We start from the raw sequence: 27,219 nt of genomic DNA, 5'->3' as shown, positions 1-27,219 counted from the left end.
CATTAGCATTTTTATTGATAGAAAATCACAATTCACTATGCAAATAGACCTAAGAAAGAAGACCAATCATGAGTCAGTATGCAAATATTATAATGTCATCATCACTGTGGATCACATTCTATAAAAGCATGTACAGAGAGCTTTTTTTTGACGTGATCTCACTTCAAGATGTGCAGTCCGCTGCTGGTATTCATGTTAGCGTTTATGGAGATTTGTGTTTTTGTGTCGGAACATCTACACTGCATATGAGCGAGATCTTTTTCTTTCACTCTCCCCCCTCCCTGCTTCCTCCTCTCGCTTTTCAAGGCCCGTGTTTCATGGAAAACGACATCTGAACAACACTGCAGGCGGATGGCATGTTTATTTACTTGAGGATATTTATGCTGCGAAAGGCACTTTGAAGGTGTTTGCTTACGTTCCTCCAGTTGCTTGTCTAAGCACTCTTTCCGAGCGGGTTGAGCGTTCACGGCTTCAGAGACACCGAGGTGCCATCATTAGATTGTGGAGCATGTTGAGCGGGCGACTTTAAAGCGCTCGCAGATGACTGTTTGATCTCCTCCAGATGCCACCAATGTTTCCCTTTTCCTCATTCCAGACTTCTGACATGCAATTATTCATAATTAAGGCAATTTATAGTTTTCACGCTGTTTAAAGTCAACATAAAGTCAAAATTGACTCTATGTACTTTCTTAATGCACATTCTTGGTCTTATTGTGAACAATTTATCAGACTAATCTTTCATCAAAATTACTTCACAAAACTTTTGTGCTTTTGTACACATTTTCAGCTTTCTTTAGTGTGTATTGTTGCTGTTTGACCATGGAAAAAGGTCTGCAAATTTACAAAGCACAAAGTCCCTCCAGCGGGAGTTATTCTCTATATCAGTGTCACTGTTTCTGAACTCCCTGAAACGCCTCCATTGGAGTCTTGAGTTTTCTTCCGGGAACGAACACGTCACAATATTCCTCATTTAAATAATTCCCGCCCAAGGCATATGCAGAATAAATGGGCCTGGTTGAGTTACTTTAGTATTGTGTTGAAACTTATAGTTATGGTAAGGGGCGGGACATTTCCCAAACACACTCAAAGCAGTTGACCAATCACAACACACTGGCCCAGCCGACCAATCAGAGCACATTGTGCTTTTCAGAAGGAGGGGCTTCATAGAGACAGGAACTAAACAGGGCGTTACCATAGACAGTATAAGTAATGGACACAGCGACCCCATAGACTTCAACGGAGAAAATTGAAGTCAATTAGAAGCACTCACTTCCTGATGGCTGAGCGTACTGCGCAGACTCAAACTGAGCTTGACGACGTAGATGTGACGTGAGCAACCCGTCTGTCTTCTAGTAGCTGTGCCAAGAGAAATCTGAATCATTCCCTTCCGAAACTTGCAGAGACGGAGAGCGTGAGTAGGAGGTGTCCATGAGCTAGGAGCAGCAGCAACTTTTGCTAAGTATTCTGATTAATTATTTCGTCATTTTGCCTCCACGTCCCCCCGATTGCCCGTGAGCTTCTCCTCCTGTCCATACGCTAATCTCTCTACTGTGCGACAGAGAGTCGCGTGGTTATGACGCAATCGTTAGCCAGTTTTTACAAAAACTGCTTCTATGGGGCCATAACGTAAGATACAAGGTCCTTTTATACATTTTCGTGTTTCTTTAGAAATAAATAATGGACAAATGGAGTCTTTAAACGCCTCAGATGTAAAGTTATTCGCTGTCAAAGTGACGCCAAAATGAATGGGAGTCAATGGAATGCTAACAGCAGGTGATGGTCTGCTAATCAATGGCGGCCCCCAGGGAAGCTTCAGTTTCCGGCTGATGGATTACCCCCTTGGGCGTTACTGACAGACTGGGAAGAGAGGAGCTGCAACAATGACAGATACTTGAAAAATAATGTTTAATGAACATTCAAGCATGAAAACCTATTCTAGTAGAGCCCAAAAACAAAATCAAGACTTTTAAAAAGGGCATAATCCCCTTTAAAGAAAAGCTGGATGTCATGTCACTATGATGCGTTTAATAAACAGAATTCGATTGGATGTTTTTACACCCTAACTAATGAGGAATTACATCACAGAAGTTCATCCATCTAGAAAAGATGCTGCAAAATTTAAAATTACAGCTCAAATAATAAACAGACTTTAATTCATGTAATTTGATATTGATTGATGTGGAGCCTGGTTATGTTCTGTTGTATTGTAATCGATATTATCCCACAAACGCTGCTATAGAGTTTAACTCGTCCTGAACCCGGAAATCATTTCTATAATGCCGTGTTTTGAAAATCTCTTAAAAAAAAAAAAAAGCATAGATCTGTTCACCAACGCCACTGTGTAAACAAGCATGATGTGAGACGCCATAAATTTGCACACGTTCGGCTGGTGTCAGCGTGATGTTTAAAGGGCCGCCGTTGAGGTCAGTCTGCGCCGAATGAGTGAATGGAAATGGAGCGTTTGCGGTGGATGTTATGGCAGCCGTTTACTTTGCGTCGCTTACAGGAGAAGGAAAGAAAATACCTGAAGCTGGAGTCCAGAGCGCCTGTGCGGTGACTTTCTCTTGGCCGAGACTGCTGGATCTCAGTCCGTGTTTGATCTCGTGCAGCTCTCAGCCAAGTCAAACAGCAGGAGACTCAAAGGTTATTGCGTTTTAGTGTGTAAGGTATGTTTCCATATAAACCGCTGTTCCCCTGTAGAAAGCTTTAGCTCATCTCCAAACGGACAATTAGCACAGTCAAGGGAATATTTGATTTATTTATTTTGGTACTGTGGTTGTTATTAAAAGGGGTTTTAATTGAATACTTGTGTTTTAATCAGTAATTTCATGACAAGGCATTTGGAAAAACTTTACAAGTAAAATGGAAATGTTTGTGGAAAACTAAGAAGCCTAAATGACAAAGGCATTAACTAGTTTAGTGTTGTTTGCTTACTTATGCATATGTGCGTGCAGAATTATTAGGCACGTTGATTTTCTGATCTTTTTTTTTTTTTTTAAGGCACATTTGACCAATTCCAAACCACATTAATCGTAATAACTACAATTAATTTTGTATTTAATCATTTATAAGTGATATATAATTGTTCATGAAGGCTGGAAATGAAAAACGCCTTATTTTCAGGTGTGCAGAATTATTAGGCAAGTTTTCTTTTACAGATAAAATAAGCCAAAAAAGAGCTTTAACTCAGACTGAAAAGTCAAAAATTATTAAATGCCCATGAGAAGAATGCAATACTAGAAATTGCAGTTAAGGCATGACCATTGGACAGTGAAATACTCATTAGGTCAGCAGGGTCAGACAAATACAGGTGGAGAAGAAAAGACACATGTTGTTAACTGCAAAAGAATTAGGAATTAAGGTGAAGAATTAAGTGTGAAACCATCAGGAACCCTTTAGTCTCCAGCGCCACCATTTTCCAGAACTGCAACCTACCTGGAGTCTCCAGAAGTGCAAGGTGTCAGGCTCTCAGAGACTTGGGTTAGGTAAAGAATCCTAAAAATGTACCCCCTCTTAATAAGAATCACAAGCTGAAGTGTTGTGAAATACATGAAGACAGTTTTCTTATAGCCTTTATAGACAGACAGATTGAGAGTGACTCTTGAAGGACCAGCACCACATCCTCTTCTACCACTATTTGAAGAATTCATCTTCCAGAATCTGACAGTAAGTTTTGGGAGTTAATTTTTAGTCCATCTCTGCAAAACGGACTTCAGGGTAGGAGATGGACTAAAAATAAACTCCCAAAACTTATTAAAAGGAAGGTTTAAAACTTCTGGAAGATGAATTCTTCAAATATATACAGGAGACTAAAGGGTTCCTGATGGTTTCACACTTAATTCTTCACCTTAATTCCTAATTCTTTTGCAGTTAACATGTGTCTTTTCTTCTCCACCTGTATTTGTCTGACCCTGCTGACCTAATGAGTATTTCACTGTCCAATGGTCCATGCCTTAACTGCAATTTCTAGTATTGCATTAGTGTTGCATTCTTCTCATGGGCATTTAATAATTTTTGACTTTCCAGTCTGAGTTAAAGCTCTTTTTTTAGCTTATTTTATCTTGTAAAAGAAAACTTGCCTAATAATTCTGCACACCTGAATATAAGGCGTTTTTCATTTCCAGCCTTCATGAACAATTATATATCACTTATAAATGATTAAATACAAAGTTAATTGTAGTTATTACGATTAATGTGGTTCGGAATTGGTCAAATGTGCCTGGAGAAAAAAAATATATGATCAGAAAATCAACGTGCCTAATAATTCTGCACACACTGTGTATATATATAATTTGGTAACTAAAATACTTGAAAGGTGCTTCATCCCATTTTGATTGTTTTCTCTTTTTTTGGGAGTTGAACTCAAGACATAATAAATGTATGCTATTCTGAGCCGTTTGATCAGAGAAAAGCCTCCTTTTCTTTGTTCAGGTGCTGCAAACAGACAACCAGGCACATAAATCTGATCATTTAAACTCAACGCGTGTCGTTCTCAAACTCTGTTAGCATGCTGTATCTTATGCAATATTGTCTCAAAGAGATTCCTAGAGCCTCTTTTGTGAAAACCTCAGAAACCTCATCCTTTTTCCACATTCCCCCAAGACCGACGGCTACGAACAGACACCCTAAACCCAGTTTCCTGTCTGCACACTAAACAAACACTGGAACGAGAAAGAAACGGAGAGGTCTGTTGTGCATTTTGACACAATGCACCTTTTTGCCGAGTAGGACAACTTGAAGGCGCCTGGAGTGCTGTGTCTTGTTGCATTCAGAAATGTAGTAAAAACAGCACACTTTTGTGTTTAAACACTGTGAGAACTGGCTCATATTCCTGTGACATAATAAAAGCTGAAATGATTGGAAGCACATTTTCCTCGTGAGACTCCCCGTTCTGGACCTTATCACTATTATCGGCCAGTTTGTAAGACGGGAGACCTAAATAAATATATGCATGTGTGTAAACATACATGTGCACAAGGTATTTTTGAATCTGATTGAGAATTTGAGCATTTGCACGCTTAAAAAATTTCATGAATTACTCACTCTCACGTCTTTCCAAACCCGCAAGACTTTCGTTCATCTTCAGAACACAAATGAAGATCTTTTTGATGAAATCTGAGAGATTTCTGTCCCTCCATTGACAGCTACGCAACTACCGCTGACGCTTCAGAAAGTTCATGAAGTGATTGTAAAATGAATCCATATGAATTGAGCGGTTTAGTCCAAAATTTTCAGAAGAGACTCGATCGCTTTATATGAAGAACAGATCGAATTTAGGCGTCAAGCAAGTTGGATTGAGCTTCTTATGAACTCTGATCAGTGAATAAAAGCCTAAATTAAACCTGTTCATCATATAAATAGATCGAGTCTCTTCAGAAAATTCGGACTAAACCGCTCAATTCACATGGATTAATTTTATGATCTCTTTATGAACTTTTTGAAGCATCAAAGTGGTAGTTGCGTAGCTGTCAATGGAGGGACAGAAAGCTCTCAGATTTCATCAAAAAGATCTTCATTTGTGCTCTGAAGATGAATGTGGTTTGGAACGACATGAGGTTGAGTAATTAATGACAGAATTTTCATTTTTGAGTGAACTAACCTTTACTTTTTTTTGCTTTGATCCGATTATTTCAGGTCTACCACCCAGTCGGATCAAAATGTCATTCGGATTGATCCATTTGTGTGTAGTTCAAACCTTTGAGCTGTTCAAAAACTGTGAGAACTGCCTCGTATTCCTGTGACATAAGAAAAGCTGAAGTGAGTGAAAGCACATTTTTCTCTTGTTCAGAAAACCAGCGAGACTCCCCATTCTGGACCTCTAGCTTGCACATGTGTAGGTATCGCTATTATTCAAGCCATAAAACTACACGGCCACATCTGAAAGTGGTTAGCTGTCGAAACACACTGGCAGCTTCAAAGCGAGCTGCAGTCGGAGCGGGACTGAGTTCCTCTCAGATTGGGAATAGCTGCAAATGGGCCTTTGTTACTTGGACGCGCTCTCTCCATCAAAAGCCACTTCCAGATGTGGCTCCACTGCAAGAATCAAATGTTTAAATCATTATCTTTCATGAGGCATATTGGGCTTGATGCAGCAGTCCCACGTTTGAAGCGAAACGCTCGGGTTGGTCTTTGAAATCTAGGCGAGTAATTAAGTAAATAGCGACACCACTAACTTGTCTACATTTTGCCGGATGGATCATTGGGAAATGTGAATCAGTTCATTTGCTCGTTTGGCTTCATTTAAATAAAACTAGTTCAAAATAGAATACACTGATTCCTTTGAATCACAGCATAGATGAGATATATATATATATATATATATATTTTACATATATGTTGACATTTTTATTTATAAATATATAGTTTAATGTATGTAAATATATGTACATATGTTATAAAAATGTGTGTGTATATATATATATATATCCAATTAAAATGTAAATTTATAATGAAATATATGTAAATAATAAATATATACTGTATGTATAAATCATATATTTACATGATTTATTTATAAATTTACATTAATTTTTTTATATATATATATATATATATATATATGTATGTATGTATGTATGTGTATATATATATGTGTGTGTGTGTGTGTTAAAAAAAAAAAATTTAAATGTGTGTGTATATATATATATATATATATACACATATATATATATATATATATATATATACACACACTTATTTATTTAAATATATACATTTATTTATTTAAATATATACATTTATTTATTTAAATATATATATATATATTTATTTATTTAAATATATACATTTATTTATTTAAATATATATATATATATTTATTTAAATATATACATTTATTTATTTAAATATATACATTTATTTATTTAAATATATATATTTATACACGCACTTATCCCCCTTTATTTATTTACATATATATATATATATATATATATATATATATATATATATATATATATATATATATATATATATATATATTATTAGCTTGAAGTGTATAGCTAACTACTTTCTGAAATGAGTGTTCTGACTATAGTTGAATTAGAGACTAGAGTTTCTTTTTCCCGACACTGTTGGTTATTTAGCCGATTACTGTCTGTTGCGGTTCTCAGAGCAGCCGCAGGGCTCTTTTCTAAGGAACGCCGGGATCTCATCATGAGATGAGGACTTGATGAGGGTTTGAAAGGCCTGAAAGACGCCACTGTTTCATTTTCTTCCTGAAAGCAAACTCTTTTCTCTCACCCACTTCCTCCACAGGCACCGTGACTTCAAACGCCGGTTGAAGTCTGTCTGCTGTTTAACGCTCCGTTGACCTGCAGATTCCTCTTAAACAAACAGCCGGTCTCGTGAAACTCTCCCTCGATTAGTGATTCAGACTGATATTCAATACTCGCCCCGGTCCGAAGGCGTCAGATGGAGGGAACGTGTCTTTTGAGTGCCGAGCGTTTTGTTCACGGTACACTTGCTCTTTGAGTTTTGGGTGGTTTTTAGCCGTTAGAGGAAAATGGGCAATTTTTTTTTTTTTTTTTTTTTCAGAGGCGCTTGGAAACTCGAGATGCAATAAACCTGAACTTTTACAATTTCCACTGACATGTCAGAGGTTTTTTTTTTTTTTAGGATGCATTTGTATGGTTTCTCCTCCTCCAGGACTCTTCTAGTACGCCACCTCTTCTGCATGTTGATGTGGGTCTGGCTGATCATATCTGCCCTGAAACATCACGGTATCACCACATCATCTGAACTTTTCACCCCATTCTCATTCCAGCGTTTTACATGGCTGGGAAGTGCGCAGTTTTCCTGTTTCTTGTCAAACGTCACTTCGTATCATTGGAGCTCGTTGTTTTTGTTCATACCCATGAACCCATTGGTCTCTTATAGTGTCTGTCTGTCTGTTACAGCTTGTTGATGTTTTAAAGTTGAAGTGTGTAGTTTTATGTTGTTTGCATATTTAATTTAAAAAATTTAAATTTCAATCTATGACAAGCTCATAGAAGAATGTATATTATATTATGTATAATTATATAAATAATAGTAGTAGTAGAAGTAGTAAATACATATTTACATTATTTTTATATATATATCATACATACACACAAGGGCAAATCTATAGACAAAATTCCTCCTTCGTATCAAGCTTTGTCTGAGTTTTAAAGTTTCAGTATATACACACACTTTTTTACATACATACAGGGGCGTAGTTTGTGGGGGGGTTGGGGGGGAGATAACCCCCCCAATATTTAAATCTATGCATTACAACCCCCCCCAATATTTATACCATTATCACATGAAAAGGAGGCATTAGGAGGCATACCCAAACTTCAACCCCCCCAATGTTCAAACCAATTCTACGCCCTTGCATACATACATGCATATATATATATATATATATATATATATATATATATGCAAAAGGTATACTGTATGTATATGCAAATGTATGTAAAAAATGTGTGTGTGTGTGTGTGTGTGTGTGTATATACTGAAACTTTAAAGCTCAGACAAAGCTTGATACGAAGGAGGAATTGTGTGTATGTATAGATAAAAAAAAAATATATAGGTAAATATATTTCTTCTCAAATGTCACCTCATATTTATTGTAGCTAATTTCTTGTGCGCAAGTTGTACTTATAATGTTTATAATTATTATATTATGGTTAAAGTGTGTAGTTTGCATATTTTATATTTACTTTTTCGTTTCTTTCTTTTTTCCGGTAAAGTTCGATCTATGACCTGCTCAGTGAAATAAATCAAAGATGCTTTTGAGTGTGTGTGTGTGTGTGTGTGTATATATATATATACACACACATTATTTATATTAATATTACTCATTTAATTGTTAAAACGTATGGATAAAAAGTTAAATGTCAAGTATTTTGTGCTTTTCAGTCTTTACTTTCAGTCGTGCCGTTAGCTTAGCTGCGTTCTTATGTCAAATTCTATTGAAATTGGGATTCGACTTTTTTCCACACAAAGTTGACCGTTCCAGTTTAGTCAGTTATGACATATAATTATCTGCGTTTAATTGTTGTATAAGTGGGCTGTAGACAGAAAGGCAGCTCTGCTAGGTTTAGTCTCAATCTTGTCACGGTCTTGTGTTTTATAGTAAATATCTCGAGAAGTGTTGCAAATACGGGCAGTTGGAGAACAGGAAAGGAGGAGACCTTTGATCTTTGTTTTTTCTTTTGCCATGGATGAAAAGCACTGCAGAATTTCACACAGGAGAGTCCTGGTGGAGACGCCCACAGCTGGGCTCCTCAGGGTCACCGAAGTGCAGGCCGGGATGTTTGTGGGCTCGAAACCTTCACTGTAGACGAGCACAAATGCTTTAGTTGTCCGTGGATTCTTAATCCAAATTTTCGTCTTATGTCCAGTAAAAATATCAAATTTTCTTCAGACACTTACCTGACAAGCAGAACTGTGTAGATAAGACTTGTTTTCAGATCTTATTTTACAGTGTCTTTGTTACATATACCATAGTAATAACAGTAGATTATGCATTATTACATGCAATTGACCCTCAACCAAATCCTAATCCTATAGTACATGTAGTTGCTTAATATTACACAGTACTTAAATATATAATTACACTGTAACAATGACACCTTAAAGTGTAACCTATTTTTGACTCATCTGAATGTCCATGAGGCATTAAGTATTTGTAAATTATGACATCAAAATTCATAATTATGACATTTGACATGGCTTTTTGTGTCATAATGATAATGACTTGTCATAAATTCAAATGAATCAGTGATAATTTGTATCGCTGTAAGCCATTCATTTTTTGTATCGAAATGTTTTGTCAAAATAACTTGGGCACAACAACTCTAGTTTGCGTTTGCACATGAAGGCACACCTCACGAAACTGATTTGATTTCGGACAGACTTCTGAGGCGGCGTAACGGTTTATTGATCTACTGCAGAGCTTTGATGAAAACTAAGCGAATATTTAATTACTTCAATAGTCATTTATTGCTAGAAATTACATCAGAAGTGGAAACTTTGATCAAAAACGTACATTAACACAAACTGACCAGCAATAGCAATTTTCAGACGCCATCTTTACTCTTAGCTCAACTGTCAGGGAATGAGAAGCACAGGATTGTGGGATATCAAAGGCAGCGAAGGATGCATCTGCCTTCAAAAATCAATCAGATGAGGGTATCTCAGGAGACACGGAGTGAAGCGAACGTTCGATTCGGATTTGCCTTGACGCTTTAGTTCCTACCTTATAATGCGTTCTCCGAAGGCAGTATTTTTAAGCTTTCGGATGATTTATCCTGGTGTAAATGATGGCATGTACTGTCATCACATGCATTGTTTCTGTGCCCGTTAAATGCGGCTCTGCTTGCAAAAAGAAATTGAAGAGTTCAGATGCAAAAGCCTCTAAGTGCCGTCTGAAATTTTCTTCTAGAATGATCATTTTTATCAAGCTCATATATTTAAGTTCAGTAATTTCACTTAAATGACAATTAATAGGTAATTTTCATTGCCATTTAAGTGAAATTGCTGAACTTAAACATACGAGCTTGATAAAAATGATCATTCTAGAAGAAAATTTCAGATGGCACTTAGAGGCTTTTGCATCTGAACTCTTCAACTGCATTATTTGATGGTTATATATTTATAACCAGTTGTAATAAACTGCAGTTTAACTTGTATCATCCTGCGACTGATCTACATGAAGAGGTGATGGACAAGAGGAACCTTCACCTTTAGCGTTTCAGGAAGCCAGCGCAACAATGAGGTGTATATACATTTATATACAGTCCCTTCCTCGTAGTCTGTTTATATTCCTGCGGCGCGGTTCATTGTGTTGAACCCGTCCGTTTGGCGTTAACACCAGTGGTCCATTGGCTCCGGTCCATTTGATGTGTTCATCTACGTCCTGCAGACGCCTCCACTTCTCGTGGTGGAGCAGGAGTGTATTTTTAGGTCAAACATGGAGCGGGTCGCGGTCGACCCGCCGGTGACCCCTGGCCGATGTCATGGCCGTGAGGAACTTCACATCTTGGATTAAAGCCTGTTCCTGCACGAGCGTCAAGAATGTCTGTGGCCTTGTGGGTCCTGCCAGCTGCACCGCTCATGGGTGGGAGAAGCGTGCGCAGCGCGTACAAAAGAAACCGGTCTGGTGAGGTGGCGACAGAGAGATAACACTCGTATGTCAGACACTATCCGGAGTGGATACGGGTCAAGCTCTTAAAGGGCTTTTAATCTGTGGCTGAAATCAGACGCCATGCGGTTGGATTTCGTGATTAAGGTGCAACAATTTCTGAACTCCAAACTCGCTCCTCAGAATCTGCTGTTCCTGTCGATGTTGTTTAGGATTAGCATAGTGTGTGTTGCATGTTTAAATCCTCTATTGTGCTTAAATATGTGTTTGTACGTGAAAGTAAAAGTTGCGGTTCACGGCTGTCATGTAAAGACCAAATCATCTTCTTGAATATCCCACTTCACTCGTAAATGCGTCAGATTATGGAAGTAAAATGTGCTGTGAATGCATTTCATTTTTATGAACGACCATTTCCATAAAATAAAGAAAAATCATAACTGACATCAAAATTATGATATAAAAAGTCGCAATTATGACAAAGTCAGTCACGTCACATGTCAAAATTAAAAAAATTATAACTTTTTATCTTAGTATTATGACTTAGTATATCATAATTTTTGACTTTGTATCTCATCTCTTCAACTTTTAATGTGATAATTAATTATGATTTACCAAAGAATGTTTGTTTTTTGTCCACTTTATTTGTCTGTTACACGTCGTTTCATGTACTTACTATAGTAATTACTATAAATTGTGCTTAATTATATGGAACTAACCCTAAAACTAAACCTAATTCTAACTCTAACCCTATAGTAAGTACATGTAGTTCATTATTATGAGTCAGTACTTAAATGTATAATTACACAGTAACACGCACACCTTAAAATAAAGTGTAACCTTGTTTTCTTATATGGCGAAAATGGGTTTCCATACATGGGGAAGAAGCCATTGTGATTTTCAGCATTTACACCCAGTAGCACGTCTCTTTTGATCGCACTTATTTTAATACACACCTCTTCACGACTGCAAATATACATTATCAGGCTCAGAAAAAGCTTGGAAGAACTAGACCAGTGTAGTTGTTTGACGTTCTAGAATAGCTAAGCTGGATTTACTACATTTTAACCGCACCGTCTCACTGAACTCTGTGTCTTGTGTTCATACTAACCTTTAAATATTATACACAAACCACACTGAAGGTCTGAGAAAGTGTTCTTGCAGCTCCCTTTTAAGAGCGGCCTGTAAAAGCTGTTTGAGAGGTGCTGCTGAGGTTCAAGTGTGTGGCACATTTGTGCTCCAGTCTGAGGAGGGGCTCATAAAGACGCCCCGACATCTGGTACAGGTTTCAGAGAGGCTCTCTGGATGTTTTTCGGGATTTAGAGGCCTTGTTCAGTATGAATTGAAGCCGGTTAGTTGTAGCTATGTTGTCAGTTGCTCAATAATAGCTAAATATATTGAGAAAATTACGTGAAAATGAAAATCAACCGAACATAAACCACTCTGGATATACTAGATTTTCACATAAGTGCACATGAAGGATGTCATTTGGGCCATCTAACGGCTGACCGCCCACAACCCATTGCGTGTTGGACGAGGATTCGATTAGAACTACAAACAAATTAAAAGTGTTAAACTACAAACATGGCGGATGTGCAAGACTGAATAATCAGTATCTAACCAGATGAAAATATATGTATTCAGTGTTATTCTAACAGCTAACTGCCCACAACCCATTGCATGTTGGACGAGGATTCGATTAGAACTACAAACAAATTAAAAGTGTTAAACTACAAACATGGCGGATGTGCAAGACTGAATAATCAGTATCTAACCAGATGAAAATATATGTATTCAGTGTTATTCTAACGGCTAACTGCCCACAACCCATTGCATGTTGGACGAGGATTCGATTAGAACTACAAATTAATTAAAAGTGTTAAAAAACTACAAACATGGCGGATGTGCAAGACCGAATTATCAGTATCTAACCAGATGAAAATATATGTATTCACATTATATTTCATCTGCAACATTGTGAACTTTTTATAAAGATACTTTTGGTTATTAACTTTTAAATGCGTCATTGTGCGAACACACGAGGAGAGTTCTCCACACGAAAGACCTACGACCGGTCGATCAACAAGTTCCAACGTTTCTCTTCAATACGGTAGGAAATGAAAAGAAACGAAATGTGTAGAATGTTAACTGTGACAAGATGATTGACAGGGCAATTAAAACGGTGACAGAATGCACGTAACTAGTGACAGAGCGGACTGTTAATGACAAAGTAGTATGTCCCAAAAGCTTGCCTACTCTTCTGCTACAAACTCAAAAGTATGTAATTTTTTTTTTTTTTTTTTTTTTTCACAAAAAGCGTACATACTTTTAGCGCATAGTATAAGCATGCGAATTGAGATGCAGCCACATTCGTAGTGAATTCCTCAATCTAAACTCCAGAAGCATTCGGCCTGTAGCTCTTTCTGCGATGGGCTTAATGAAATTAGTCTGATTTTCTCTAGCAGATAAATGTCAGTGTGTTACACTCACAGAGGAAGCCGATAAGAGCGGTAATGAACGTCGGTCAGGCCGAGATGTTCTGTGATTTACAGGCCTGGGGAACTTCAAATGTCTGGCTGGGCCTCTGACGCAGATGAGCGAACACACTCGCTCCACAGCTGTTGTTTCTGAAGTCTCTGAAGCGCTTCATGTCCTGCCAACACTGTGCCTCACATCTGACCTTGGGGTGAAAAGTCTCTGCACTGGGGTGGAAACCCTTTGGCCATCTGTGGCCCGTTGGTACCGTGTTGTTCATCAGCACATGCCCCGAAACAAAGCTCATCAATGAAACCGAATGGGCGAACTTTGCCAGCTCACTTTGAATGCAGCTTTTATTTCTTAACATGTTGTCCGGTCTATGATTATGTAGAAAAGCAACTTCTTGTTATGCATGCACAAGCATAAACAAACATTTTTGCAGCACAATTTTCTGCTTGTTTTTGGTGTTGAATCGTTTAAGTAAACGGGGTCTAGAAGTGAGAGTCTCCGGAGGATTTTTTTTCTTTGCTAGAAGCCAAGACCAAAGCAGAGATTACAACATTAGTGAGATGCTGTGGATGGTTTGGCACAGAGTTGACCGCTGGATCTGAGTCTGGTCTGGACGTGAACGGCATCAGGGACGTTACGGACCAACTCTCACAACACAGCCAGATGTACGTCAGCTACTGTCTGTCATAAACTGGCAACACGCATGTACACTAGAGTTCAAAAGTTTGGGGTTGGTAGGATTTTTTTAGTATATTTGAAAGAAGTCTCTTCTGCTCACCAAGGCTGCATTTATTTGATCAAAAATAAAGTAAATAATGTGAAATATTATTACAATTTAAAATAACTGTTTTCTATGTGAATATATTTTAAAATGTAATTTATTCCTGTGATCAAAGCTGAATTTGAAAGATAGACAGAAAGACAGATAGATAGATAGATAGATAGATAGATAGAACAATCGATAGATAGATAGATAGATAGATAGATAGATAGATAGATAGATAGATAGATAGATAGAACAATCGATAGATAGAACGATAGATAGAATGATAGAATGCTAGATAGATAGAACGATAGATAGATAGAACGATAGATAGACAGAATGATAGAATGATAGAGAACGATAGATAGATAGAATGATAGAACGATAGATAGAACGATAGATAGATAGAATGATAGAACGATAGATAGATAGAACAATCGATAGAACGATAGATAGAACGATAGATAGATAGATAGAACAATCGATAGATAGAACGATAGATAGAATGCTAGATAGATAGAACGCTAGATAGATAGAACGAACGATAGAACAATCGATAGATAGAACGATAGATAGAATGCTAGATAGATAGAACGAACGATAGATAGAATGATAGATAGAATGATAGAACGATAGAGAACGATGGATAGAACGATAGATAGAACGATATATAGATAGAATGATAGAACGATAGATAGATAGAACAATAGATAGATAGATAGAACAATAGATAGATAGATAGATAGATAGAACAATCGATAGATAGAACGATAGATAGATAGAATGATAGAACGATAGAGAACGATGGATAGAATGATAGATAGAACGATAGAATGATAGAACGATAGAGAACGATGGATAGAACGATAGATAGATAGAACAATAGATAGATAGATAGAACAATCGATAGATAGAACGATAGATAGATAGAATGATAGAACGATAGAGAACGATGGATAGAATGATAGAACGATAGAGAACGATGGATAGAATGATAGAATGATAGATAGAACGATAGAATGATAGAACGATAGAGAACGATGGATAGAACGATAGATAGATAGATAGAACGATAGATCGATAGATCGATAGATAGATCGATAGATCGATAGATAGAACGATAGATAGATAGAATGATAGAACGATAGATAGAACGATAGATCGATAGATAGAACGATAGATCGATAGATAGAACAATAGATAGATAGATAGAACAATCGATAGATAGAACGATAGATAGATAGATAGATGGATAGAACGATAGATAGATAGAACGATAGATAGATAGATGGATAGATAGATAGATGGATAGATAGATAGATGGATAGATAGATAGATAGAACGATAGATAGATAGAACGATGGATAGAAAGATAGATAGATAGATAGATAGATAGAATGATAGAACGATGGATAGAACGATGGAACGATAGATAGATAGAACGATAGAACGATGGATAGAACGATAGATAGATAGATAGATAGATAGATAGAATGATAGAACGATGGATAGATAGATAGATAGAATGATAGAACGATGGATAGAACGATAGATAGATAGATAGATAGATAGATAGAATGATAGAACGATGGATAGAACGATAGATAGATAGATAGATAGATAGATAGATAGATAGATAGATAGATAGAATGATAGAACGATGGATAGAACGATAGATAGATAGAATGATAGAACGATGGATAGAACGATAGATAGATAGAATGATAGAACGATGGATAGAACGATAGATAGATAGAATGATAGAACGATGGAACGCTAGATAGAACGATAGATAGATAGATAGATAGAACGATAGATAGAACGATAGATAGATACTCTGGTGTACACACATGCTAGAGGTCTGTAGAAAGAAAAGCAGAATTGCTTGACAGTGTAAATATGTGTGTTTTTTTCTTTCCTCACCGCCGCTTCCTCTCTGCCGTCTGGAGCTTGTCGAGAACACATCTGTTTTTCAGTCCAGACTGAGAATCTTCTGGAATTAAGAGCTTTTGTTTCTTTATAGAATCCACTATGTTGCACTCAATAATTCATATTTTAATAATGAATTTTTTTTACTTTCCGTCTCTTTGAGGGAAGCTGGGAGTCACACAGAGGGATCAGGCTTTCGTTTGGTTTTAATGTCAGAGTTTCATGAGTTCACGTGTGAACAATCAGATGCTTTCATTGTTTCTTTACACTTACTAGCCTGAAGAATAATGTAGATAGTGGTGTTGATTAAGTCACTATTGCTCGTACTTGAGTTGATTTGGACAAGGTTATAAAATGTTATATTTATTGTTATGAAAAATGCACAAAAATGTATATGAAATATATATTTTCCAAAACACGTTTTCCTCTAATTTGTAATTTTATTTTCTAACATTAACAAAGATGAACAAATCCTGTAAAATATATATATTGCTCATTGTTAGTTCATGATAGCCAGTGCGTTATCTAATGTTAACAAATGAGAACTTTGTTGAACTTTGAGAACAATGTTTCGACATCAGTAGTGATAGTTCAACCTAGTCAATCCTGGTTAGTAGTGAGGCTGACAGGTGAATCTGTTCTTTACCACCTCTTTCTTTAGTGACTCTATCACAAGAAACACAAGAAAGCCACTCTGCATGAAGCAGGAACGAACAGCAACAAACACTCCTCTGATTCGCCACGACACATTTTAGAGTTGTCACGCGCTTCTTCCACGGATAATGGCCCACAGAACACATGCATGTGCCTCCAGATGCTCCAGATGCTCCAGATGCTCCACTGGGGCGGCAGTGGCTCAGTGGTTCATGTAGATTGTCTACAAACCGGAAGGTTGGTGGTTCAATCCCCGGTTCCACCTGACCAAGTGTCGAGGTGTCCTTGAGCAAGACACCTAACCCCAGCTGCTCCCGACGAGCTGGATCGCCTTGCATGGCTGACACCGCCGTCGGTGTATGAATGAGTGAGTGAATGGGTGAATGTGAGGCAATATTGTAAAGCGCTTTGGTGGCCATTGGGTCTGTGAAAGCGCTATATAAATGCAGTCCATTTACCATTCCTTCTACACACTAACAGTCTTTGTTGTGATTGAACTGGTGGAGTTTGAACTCAAAGAGTCAGAGATGTGAGGCAACGCGAGGCGATAAAGAAACCAGGGCCTGTTTTTTCTTCAACTGTGGATTGGAACCAGCTCTCTCTTAATTAACCATATGGCCCACACATTGCTGCTTAAAAAGGGCCTCAGTGGGTGATGGCATTATGGGTAAAACACCATGTGTCAGCCTTTAAAATGCAGAGGGCGGTCAGGTCCTGCATGCAGCTCTGGGATGCATCTGTTGCTCTGGGTGGTAATGAGTTTACTGGGCTTTCATGCCTCTCGGACACGTGACTTTACAGAAAACATGGCCGTTCTGCGGCTGGAAGTCATCTCAGTGTTGCGTTCTGTGTTTAAACTGGGGGGCGGATCCGTTTGAAATCAATACAGCTTATTGGATTCCTGAAAACACGTTTGGATCCGCCTCGTTGGATGTCGTTGGATGACTGTCAGAATGTGTTGCAGCATAAAAATCATGTTCAAATCAGTGATATTCACAGGTTTGCGGGTTTTTTTATGTGTATGCATCGATACTCTACTGCTCAAAAGTTTGGGGTCAGTAAGAAGAAATTAATACAAGGATGCAATAAATTGATCAAAAGTTAAAGACATTTATAATGTTACAAAAAAATTATATTTCAAATGAATGCAGTTGGTTTGAACTTTCTGATCATCAAAGAATCCTTAAAAAATATGAAGCAGCAAAAACTGTTTTCAACATTAATAATCAGAAAAGTTTTTTTGAGCAGAAAATCAGCACATTAGAATCTAATGCTTTGATCACAGGAATAAATTACATTTTACATTTAAATTGTAATAATATTTCACAATATTAGCATAGGAGACTTCACGAACATGGTTGTGGTTGAGGTAGTTGTTGACTGCTTACCTTACATGAGCAGGTTGGGATTTGTACGCCGTGTACCGCGGTGCATTTTTGTGGTCCAGACGTTGATGTTTTCTGACGGTGTTTATGACAGGCCTCAGTCTCATCTGTTTCGGTCTCATTGTCAGGCATATTCCTGGATTTAACTAGTTCCATGTGATACTTTAGCAACAAAACCCCCACATTTTTCTGTTTATGATAATCTCTCAAATCATCAGAGAAAAGGAAACGTGGTAGATGAGACATAATTGGGCAAATATGCAAGTATTTCTATCATATGTTTGCATGACCTGATCAAATGTGTGCCTTGAATGCATTGTCTGCCAAATGAACAAATGTAAATATGGCCAGTGCTATTACAACACAGCGCAGGGAAACCGGCATAACCATTATGAAATTCTCTATGGAGAAAATTAATAGGATTATCTTTTTACTTCAGGAACTCAACTGTTTCTCTCTGTTGCTTTTGGGTCCAAGGTGGAAGGTATTTCGCAGTGAGATTTAATCTTATGCGACACTATCATGGTTTTTCCGTCCCTGAGGAGGAAATGCTTCAGATGGAGGCGTTTGTTTTTTCTGAGGTTTCTGGGCTGGATATTGAACTAACACCTCTCTTGATCTCTGTGTTTCTCCTCCAGGAGCTGCAGAACTGTGAGCTGAAGGACGGACACCGCTGCCCTCTACAGGGTGTGTATTCAGTATTTGAATGTTCGTGTCTTCTTTCCCAGTACACATTATCTAAACATTCTTATAATGAGACTGGAGATGTAAAATGACAAGATAAGGTGTCTTGTTTTCTGAGAGACTTATTTTTATGCTTAAATGGGTGGTTGATTATAATTTCACTTTTCTAACTTTAGTTAGTGTGTAATGTTGCTGGTTGAGCATAAACAACATCTGCAAAGTTACAATGCTCAAAGTTCAAAGCAAAGGGAGATATTTGCTTTTAAAGAAATCGCTTTTTAAGGACTACAACAAACGGCTGGTAGAGACTATAGGACATTCCTCCCGGGTTAGTGACATCACCAGCCCTAAAATTTACATAAACCCCGCCCCCTGAACACGATTTATAGATTATCAAGACAGAATATGCTAATCAATGACTAGAAGATAACTACACATAAGCTACATAAATTCACCAACTAACCATTCAGAAATGTCCTGTTGCTTCTACATGTTGTCACTTCTTCTTGAGTCTCTCCATCATTGTCTGAATCCGGTTTGAACATAAAAGGCTAAAAGTTTTTGACATTTTCACTGCATATCTGTGCGAGTGCAAGCTGTTGTAGCTCCGCCCTCTGTGCCGGGAGCAGCAGCTCATTTGCATTTAAAGGAACAGACACAAAATGGTGTGTTTTTGCTCACCCTCAAAAATTGACAATTTTAACATGCTATATAAAAATATTTGTGGGGTATTTTGAGCTAAAACTTCACACATCTTGTGAAAAGGGCATTATACCACCCCTTTAAAGTGGTTATGAAACAAATTGCGATCATCTTTGTGATGTAAATCTGAGTGAAACGGCTTCTTGAACAAGAACAGATTTGGGTGAGACTTGATTTTGTCATTAAGGGAATTGATTGGATGGTTGTGGTTTGCTATTGGTCGATCTCATGTGAGTGACAGGTTGCCCCGCCCCCAAGCCATTAAAACACATCATCAGAGAAGAGAAGAGCTGCAAGAGAGAGAGAGGAAGTTATTTTGATTCAAGATTATGAGGCACATGAATTTAAAAATAAATAAATAATGATGCGCACAAATAAATAATTTATAAGAAATACTGCAATATTTCATAAAAAACAAGAATTGTCACAGTTTTGATTTCATGTTGATTCTACAACAAGAACAAATATCTGGCAGTGGGGTCTGAAAAATCTCAGGTTGTGTTCGGGTCATTTTGACCCGGAGAAAATGTTCTTTTTCCCGAAAATACTAGTTAATGTTATCGCATTGGACTGAAACTTAGTGACTTTGTTCACAAAGGGTATAACTACTTCTCAAATGTTTTTTGGGGGGGTTTGTCACCTTGTTACTACACTTGTGGTGTTCCCGGTCAAAAATGACCAGCCTACAAAAAATACCTTAGAAATCACTATATTATCACCCAATATTGGATTCAATCTTTTTGTCAACTTGTTTTCTTTCAATTAGGACTGGTTTTATATTTCTATTTGCATCTGATTCATTGTAGGCCTCATTTATCTGAGAGTAGGCATGCAATTTTTTGTGTAAAAAAAAAAAGCATTTTTTTGTGTTCAAGGGTTTTGAACACAACCTGAGGGTTAATTCAAAAGAAAACAAGTTGACTTTTCTGACCCCATTGACAGATATTTCTTCTTGTATTTATTTATTTGAGCATAAACTCACTTCATTTTGATTTATCAGGTAATTTGTTAAAGGGACATTTTAAAAAAATTTCAACCTGAAAATTCTGTCATTAATTACTCGCCCTCATGTCGTTCCAAACCTGTAAGACTTTCGTTCATCTTCAGAACACAAATGAAGATCTTTTTGATGAAATCTGAGAGCTTTCTGTCCCTCCATTGACAGCTACGCAACTACCACTTTAAAGCTTAAAAAAGTTCATAAACTGACCGAGTCTCTTCAGAAAATTCGGACTAAACCGCTCAATTCATATGGATTCATTTTACGATCTCTTTATGAACTTTTTGAAGCGTCAAAGTGGTAGTTGCGTAGCTGTCAATGGAGACACAGAAATCTTTGTGTTCTGTCTTACGGGTTTGGAACGACATGACGGCGAGTCATTAATGACAGAATTTTCATTTTTGGGTGAACTAACCCTTGAAGACATTCTGCTTCTCAAGTAAATATATCTTGATATAAGAATGTTTAGATATTTGTACTGGAACTCTGTGCACTCAGTGTAGTGTACTCACTGTATTTGTGTGTGTGTGTTTAGTGGTTTTGCCTCCAGAAAAGGCAGAAGGATGTGAGAGTTTTCTTCAGTATCTGCCGTCTGAAGATGGAGAGAGAGACCTGAAGGAAACCTGCAAAGGGAAGAAGCGCATCAGTCTGAATGTAAGTTCACGCCAAGCAACAAACAGAAGCTGATTGCAGTGACATCATTTATGGAGGGCACCTTTGTGATTATATAACTATTAAGTTTTATAATTGATATTACTGGAACACTCAAATATGCACAAAATACACAAAATAATTTTTTTTTTTTAAATGTAAGTGAAAACCGTGATAATGAACTGTATTTTACATATTTTCATTTATCATTAATATCTAAATATTTATTTCTCTACAAAATGACATACATTTGTGGGAAGACTAGTAAGTGATATTTTTTTTATTGATTTATTAAACTAATTCATCATCTGAATAAACCAAATCGTTCAAATGGATTGGCTTTATTTTAGAAGACATTTACTGTCTACTAAAAATATCTCTAAAAATAGGGTTGTAGTAAAATTACTATATTATAATGGCTGTACTAAATACCTTTTTTCTTTTTTTTTCTTCTTTTTTTTTTACATTTTATTTACCAGATGCTTTATCCAAAATGACTTAAGATAAAGATAACGACAATAATAAGAAGTGTATCTTGAGAAAGTGATCAAAATTAAGTTTATTCTTAAAACAAGAACAAATATCTGCCAATGTGGTTAGAAAAGTCCATTTGTTTTCCTTTTGAATCAAGTTGTTTTTCTGAACCCATTGGCAGATATCTCGTTGTTTTAACCACATTTTAATTATTTGACAAATTTCTCAGTTAACAAGACTTCTTATCTTATGTATTGATTTTATAATGTTTAGATATTTGTACTATGAAACAAAGACAAAATAACTGAGGAATTGTTATTGTACAAAAATAGTTTGGTTAGTAGTGTTGCTGGTTTCATCAACACACACACACACACACACACACACACACACACACACACACACACACACACACACACACACACACACACACACACACACACACACACACACACACACACACATTCTTGTACATCTATCTTTATGAGGACATTCATTGACACAATGCAATCTCTAGCCGCTTACCCTAACCTTACCCATCACAACTAAGTGCCTAACCCGACCCCTGACCCTAAACCGACCCTTAACCTCATTATAACCGTATCCCTAAAACCAAGACCCTCAAACAGGCCTTTAAAGGGCTCTCAGAAAGTGAGGACCGGCCAAAATGTCCTCACTTTACTCTCTTTGTCCTCACTCCAATGGTCTAAAACTCAAACTGGTCCTCACAAAGATAGTTGTACAAGTACACACACACACACACACACCCTAAATAGTGTATAATTTTTTCTTTAACCCATTACCAGAGAATGTGATCTCCTTTTTCAAAGGAGTTAGTTTAGTTCCTGTCTCTATGAAGCCCCTCCTTCTGAAAAGCACAATATGCTCTGATTGGTCGGCTGGATCAGTGTGTTGTGATTGGTTGAGCGTGTTTGGGAAATATCCCGCCCCTTACCATAACCGCCAGTTTCAACACACTACTAACTAACTCAACCACCGGCTCTCGGCCTCGTCCTGCTTGCCACACGCTCCAATAGTGCTGAACGAATGAGACGCATCAGTGATATCCCAGTGCATTGCCAAAGGCCTGAAATCATAGCATATACCGCATGAGCTCGGAGGAAAGTCTTCCTGCTTTACCTCACCATCCATTCTGATGTTGTAAGAGTTCGCTTGCTCAGGCGCCCGCAGCATCTCCAGACGTGTGCTCGTCCAATCATCATCCTTTTTACTCAGATACCCATGAATTACAGCTGCTGCCAAAAGCTGTAGCCAAGAATCGTGGTGAAAAACTCCCTTATACTGTACATCCTCTCTGAACGGCTCCAATTGTATTTTAAGAGCCTGACCTGAAACATAATACCTGTAGATTACATGTTTTCCTCATCAAAAGAATAACATAACCATAAATAAATAAGCATTCTGTCATAATTTACTCCCCCTCATGTTGATCCCTATCTGTACGACTTTGTTTATTCTGTGCAAAAAGAAATGATGAAGCTTCTGTTTTACATATTGTAAAACTTTCATTTTATTTTTTCAGTTTTATTAATTTTTTTATTTTTAGTAATTGATGTGCTTTTTTCATTTTTGTTCTTTAAAAAGTAATAATAATACTATTTAGGTTTCATTTTTCTTTATTTCAGTTTTAGTTCAGTTTTCCATTTTTTTTTTATTACTCTTACTAATTTTAGTGCTTCAATTTCAACATATTAGTTTGTATTTTAACCTATTGTAATCTTATATTTATATTTTCAGTAATGTTATTCTGCATTGTCCCGTTTTCAGTTTTGAGTGAATGATTTATTTCCTAATCTGCAGTGACAGTAGTTGACCGCCTCCTGCTGGTCATGTGTGTAACTGCACGTATGTGTGTTTTGATCTCTCAGGATCTGGAGTGTAACGTGTCGCTGGTTGATGACAACAGGCAGGAGTGGGTCTTTACCCTCTACGATTTTGACAACAGCGGAAAAGTCACGAAGGAGGTAAAATATCTGCATTTTATGTATTTCAATTTAGCAGCATTAAGTGAAGCAGCAGCGTTGCATGTGCACTAGTGTGTTGCATGCTTGTTCATGCAGTATTAATTCTGTAACCTGTTAATATGTGCAGATCAATGATTGTGAACCAGCCTGCCTTAAACAAACTTGCTAATACACGTTCAGCACCTGACATTCATTAAAATGCATGAGAATGAGAATGCATTCATGATGTGTGGTGTGTTGTGTGTTAGGACATGTCCAGTCTGATGCACACTATCTATGACGTGGTGGATGCCTCCGTCAATCACTCGTGTAAAAGCAAACAAAAGACCCTCCGAGTCAAACTGACGGTCTCTCCAGAACCTGGATCTCGCAGGAGGGACGGGACACACGCCGGGACCGGTGGGACTCTGCAAAACACACATACAAATCTAACCAAATATCATGGGTTCAATTCCCTAGGAATGCATGAACTGATCAAACGCAGACAATGCAATGCAAGTCGCTTTGGATAAAAGCATCTTCCAAATGCATAATTGTAAATATCGTTATTTCAGATGAGAATACAACAAAAAACAGTTCATATTTTTTTGCACACTATAATTTATGGGTGTTAGTTTTGTGAGATTCGTCAGCCTGTGAGATTTCAATACACAGTATTATTGCAGGGAGTAATATCGCGTAATATTAATTGTTAATATTAATATTAATCGCAGTGTTGTTTATTTACTCATTGTTTACTTCATTTTCTTATTGCAGGTTTTATTATGTACATTTGGTTTCTGTCTAAATGGACAAATTAATGAATCAGTCAAACTATTATACAACTAAATATTCACGCTTTAATTTATGATCGAATAAGACACATTCAAAGCAACCATAAACAGCATAAGTTCACTTTGTTTGTGCCTAACTTTGTTTGCTCCCTCTTCAGAGAGAGACGCGAGTCGCTTGAGTCGCATCGAGTCGGCTCACACGGAGGAGAGACGGCAACACACACACATCAGGTGACCAGCTAATGTCGTGTGGGGCTTTGTTGTTTTCTGTTGATTATAATGTGGGATATCTAGTTTTGTGTTGCATCATGCAGTGTATGAAACCGTTTCAAGAAGTAATCATGTTGTTATCTAACATGCATGATTAGACCGTGCTGAAACGTCACTGTACTGTGTAGATGTTATGCCTTATATGTGTCTGTATGTGCATGTGATGGATGTTTTTTTAACTGTGATGTTACAGAGGTCAGCCTGCTGAAGCTCACGAGAGGAATCACTATTGCGTGGATGAGAACACAGAAAGAAGAAATCATTACCTGGATCTGGCTGGAATAGAGAACTACACCTCCAGATTTGACAGTAAGATTTTCCATGCATGATAGCACAGAAAAACATGAGTGAGTTGTGTATTACACTGTTCACAGTAAATCCTGCGCTGTTTGAAATGATCAGAGATTAAAAGGAGAATCTCATGGCCATATTTCACTTCAAAATTAACTTACTCCAATATTTTACAAACACTGAAGGGTGAGTCTCACAAAACCCACCAGGAAATGTCGTATTTCACCACAAAATTAAAATACATTTTTATTTCGCATGAATAAGTATAAATGCATTATAGGACCCTTAAGACATTAATTTATTATATAAATTTTTTATTTGACATTATTTTCATACATTAAGCTCACCCCCTCCATTTTCTCATAAGAATCTCATGACTGCAATGCAAAAGAAACAATAAGATATTATTTTAATTGTAAAGTCCTCATCATGGTAGTTTTTGTTGTGCTGCCTTTAATTTATGCAAAAAAAAAAAGTTTCATTTTATTAATTTTCCTAAAAACAGGCTTCATTTTCTTTATCTAATATATTATGTCTTAAATATGTTCATTTTGCTGATCCTTTAAAAAATATAAATATCTTAATTTTCTTCTGATCCTTTATGAAAAAGTTTATATGTAATTGTTCATTGCGCTGACCCTTTATAAAATATAATTTCTTAATTTTGTTCTGATCTTTTATAAAAAATATTATTCTTTATGTTAATTATGCTGGTCTTTTATAAAATATAATTTCGTAATTTTGTTCTGATCTTTTATAAAAGTATTATTCTTTAATTATGTTAATTGTGCTGACCCTTTATAAAATATAAATATCTTAATTTTGTTCTGATCCTCTTAATTACGTTTCACTGTGCTGACCCTCTATAAAATCTTATTTGATATATAATTAATGTTCTCTTTCTGCAAGGTGCCTCTCCTCCTGCGGCCCAGCAAGAGCCGCCCTCACGGCCTCCACACAACCAGAGTCGTTCCCGGTCCCATGAGCCCGAGACACAGGCCCATCAGCGCCGGTCGCAGGTCATGTCCGACCACTGTGTGGCACTGGATCCCCGCGTGCGCAACGGGCCCCAGTTCATCAGGTCCCCCAAGGGGACGTCCAAAGGAGCAGGCGTCGGCCAGGCTGCGGCCAAAATCAGCAAGTGCCACGGCTACTATCCCTCCATGCATGTCACAGGGGCTCAGGATGTGTACCATCTACCCCAGCAGAACCAGCCTCAAGCCCCGTCGGGTCACCAACACCCTCTCCAGCACAGTCACAGCAAGAGGCTGAGAGCCAAAGCCAGAGAACAAGCCCTGTCTCCTTCAAAACAACCCTCTCCAGCGCCGGACCGCGAGCAGAACGCCGGCTTCATGCTTCCTGTGGTCCAGCGACACGAACACCATCATCATCACGAACATCATCATCATCACCACTACCACCACTACCATCAGACATGACTGCACCCTGCTTCTTAAGTCATTTCATGGAGCGGAAACTCTGCTTTCATAAAGCTGTGGATTTATGTTCGTTGGAATCATTGATCACGTAAGAGAGCTTGCGGGCAAACAGCAGAATTCCAGGCCTCATTCAAGGGTCATTCCTGTTCTGCAGTACGGATGTTCACAAAGGTTTTTTTTTATTTTTTATATAAAAGCGTATATTCAGTGTTGGGGAAAGTCACTTTTAAAAGTAATGCATTACAATGTTGTGTTATTCCCTAAAAAAAAGTAACTAATTGTGTTATTTAGTTACTTTTTGTGGGAAATAATGTTACGTTACTTTTGCATTCATTTTTCTCTCCTGGGGTGGGCTTGCTTGTTTGATTTTTAATTACAAAAAAAGTTACATATTTGGCAAATGCAAAGGCCCTTTCACACCAAAAGTGAAATGAATAAGCCTCAGGCTGAAGGAAATGCAAATGCACGCCTGTACAGTAGAGGGCGCCGCTCAAACAAACCTTTCAGCTGTGCAGGAGGAGAAAGTACAACACTGTTACTTCACTGTTTTTTATTCATTTTGAGGAATACAAAGTAACTTGCATTTTTTAAAAGTAATGCGTTACTTTACTAGTTACTTGAC

General features: G+C 37.4%; 1 protein-coding gene across 1 annotated transcript in view; it reads left to right on the top strand.

The window, feature by feature from the left end:
- The window catches only part of nkd2b (NKD inhibitor of WNT signaling pathway 2b), a 39,964-nt gene extending 13,105 nt beyond the window's left edge, over positions 1-26,859 (top strand). The window contains exons 4-10 of the mRNA XM_084384983.1: positions 18,967-19,015; positions 21,250-21,368; positions 23,729-23,824; positions 24,073-24,223; positions 24,756-24,828; positions 25,061-25,176; positions 26,068-26,859. Of these exons, the coding sequence (XP_084241109.1) occupies positions 18,967-19,015; positions 21,250-21,368; positions 23,729-23,824; positions 24,073-24,223; positions 24,756-24,828; positions 25,061-25,176; positions 26,068-26,597 (1,134 nt within the window). The 3' untranslated portion in view covers positions 26,598-26,859. The remainder of the gene's footprint in view (positions 1-18,966; positions 19,016-21,249; positions 21,369-23,728; positions 23,825-24,072; positions 24,224-24,755; positions 24,829-25,060; positions 25,177-26,067) is intronic.
- The last annotated feature ends 360 nt before the right edge of the window (positions 26,860-27,219 follow it).

This window comes from Rutilus rutilus, assembly GCF_951802725.1.
Source record: "Rutilus rutilus genome assembly, chromosome: 17".
Classification (NCBI taxonomy): Eukaryota; Metazoa; Chordata; class Actinopteri; order Cypriniformes; family Leuciscidae; genus Rutilus; species Rutilus rutilus.
The sequence above is the reverse complement of the archived record's forward strand: the minus strand, read 5'-3'. Positions and strand labels throughout refer to the sequence as shown.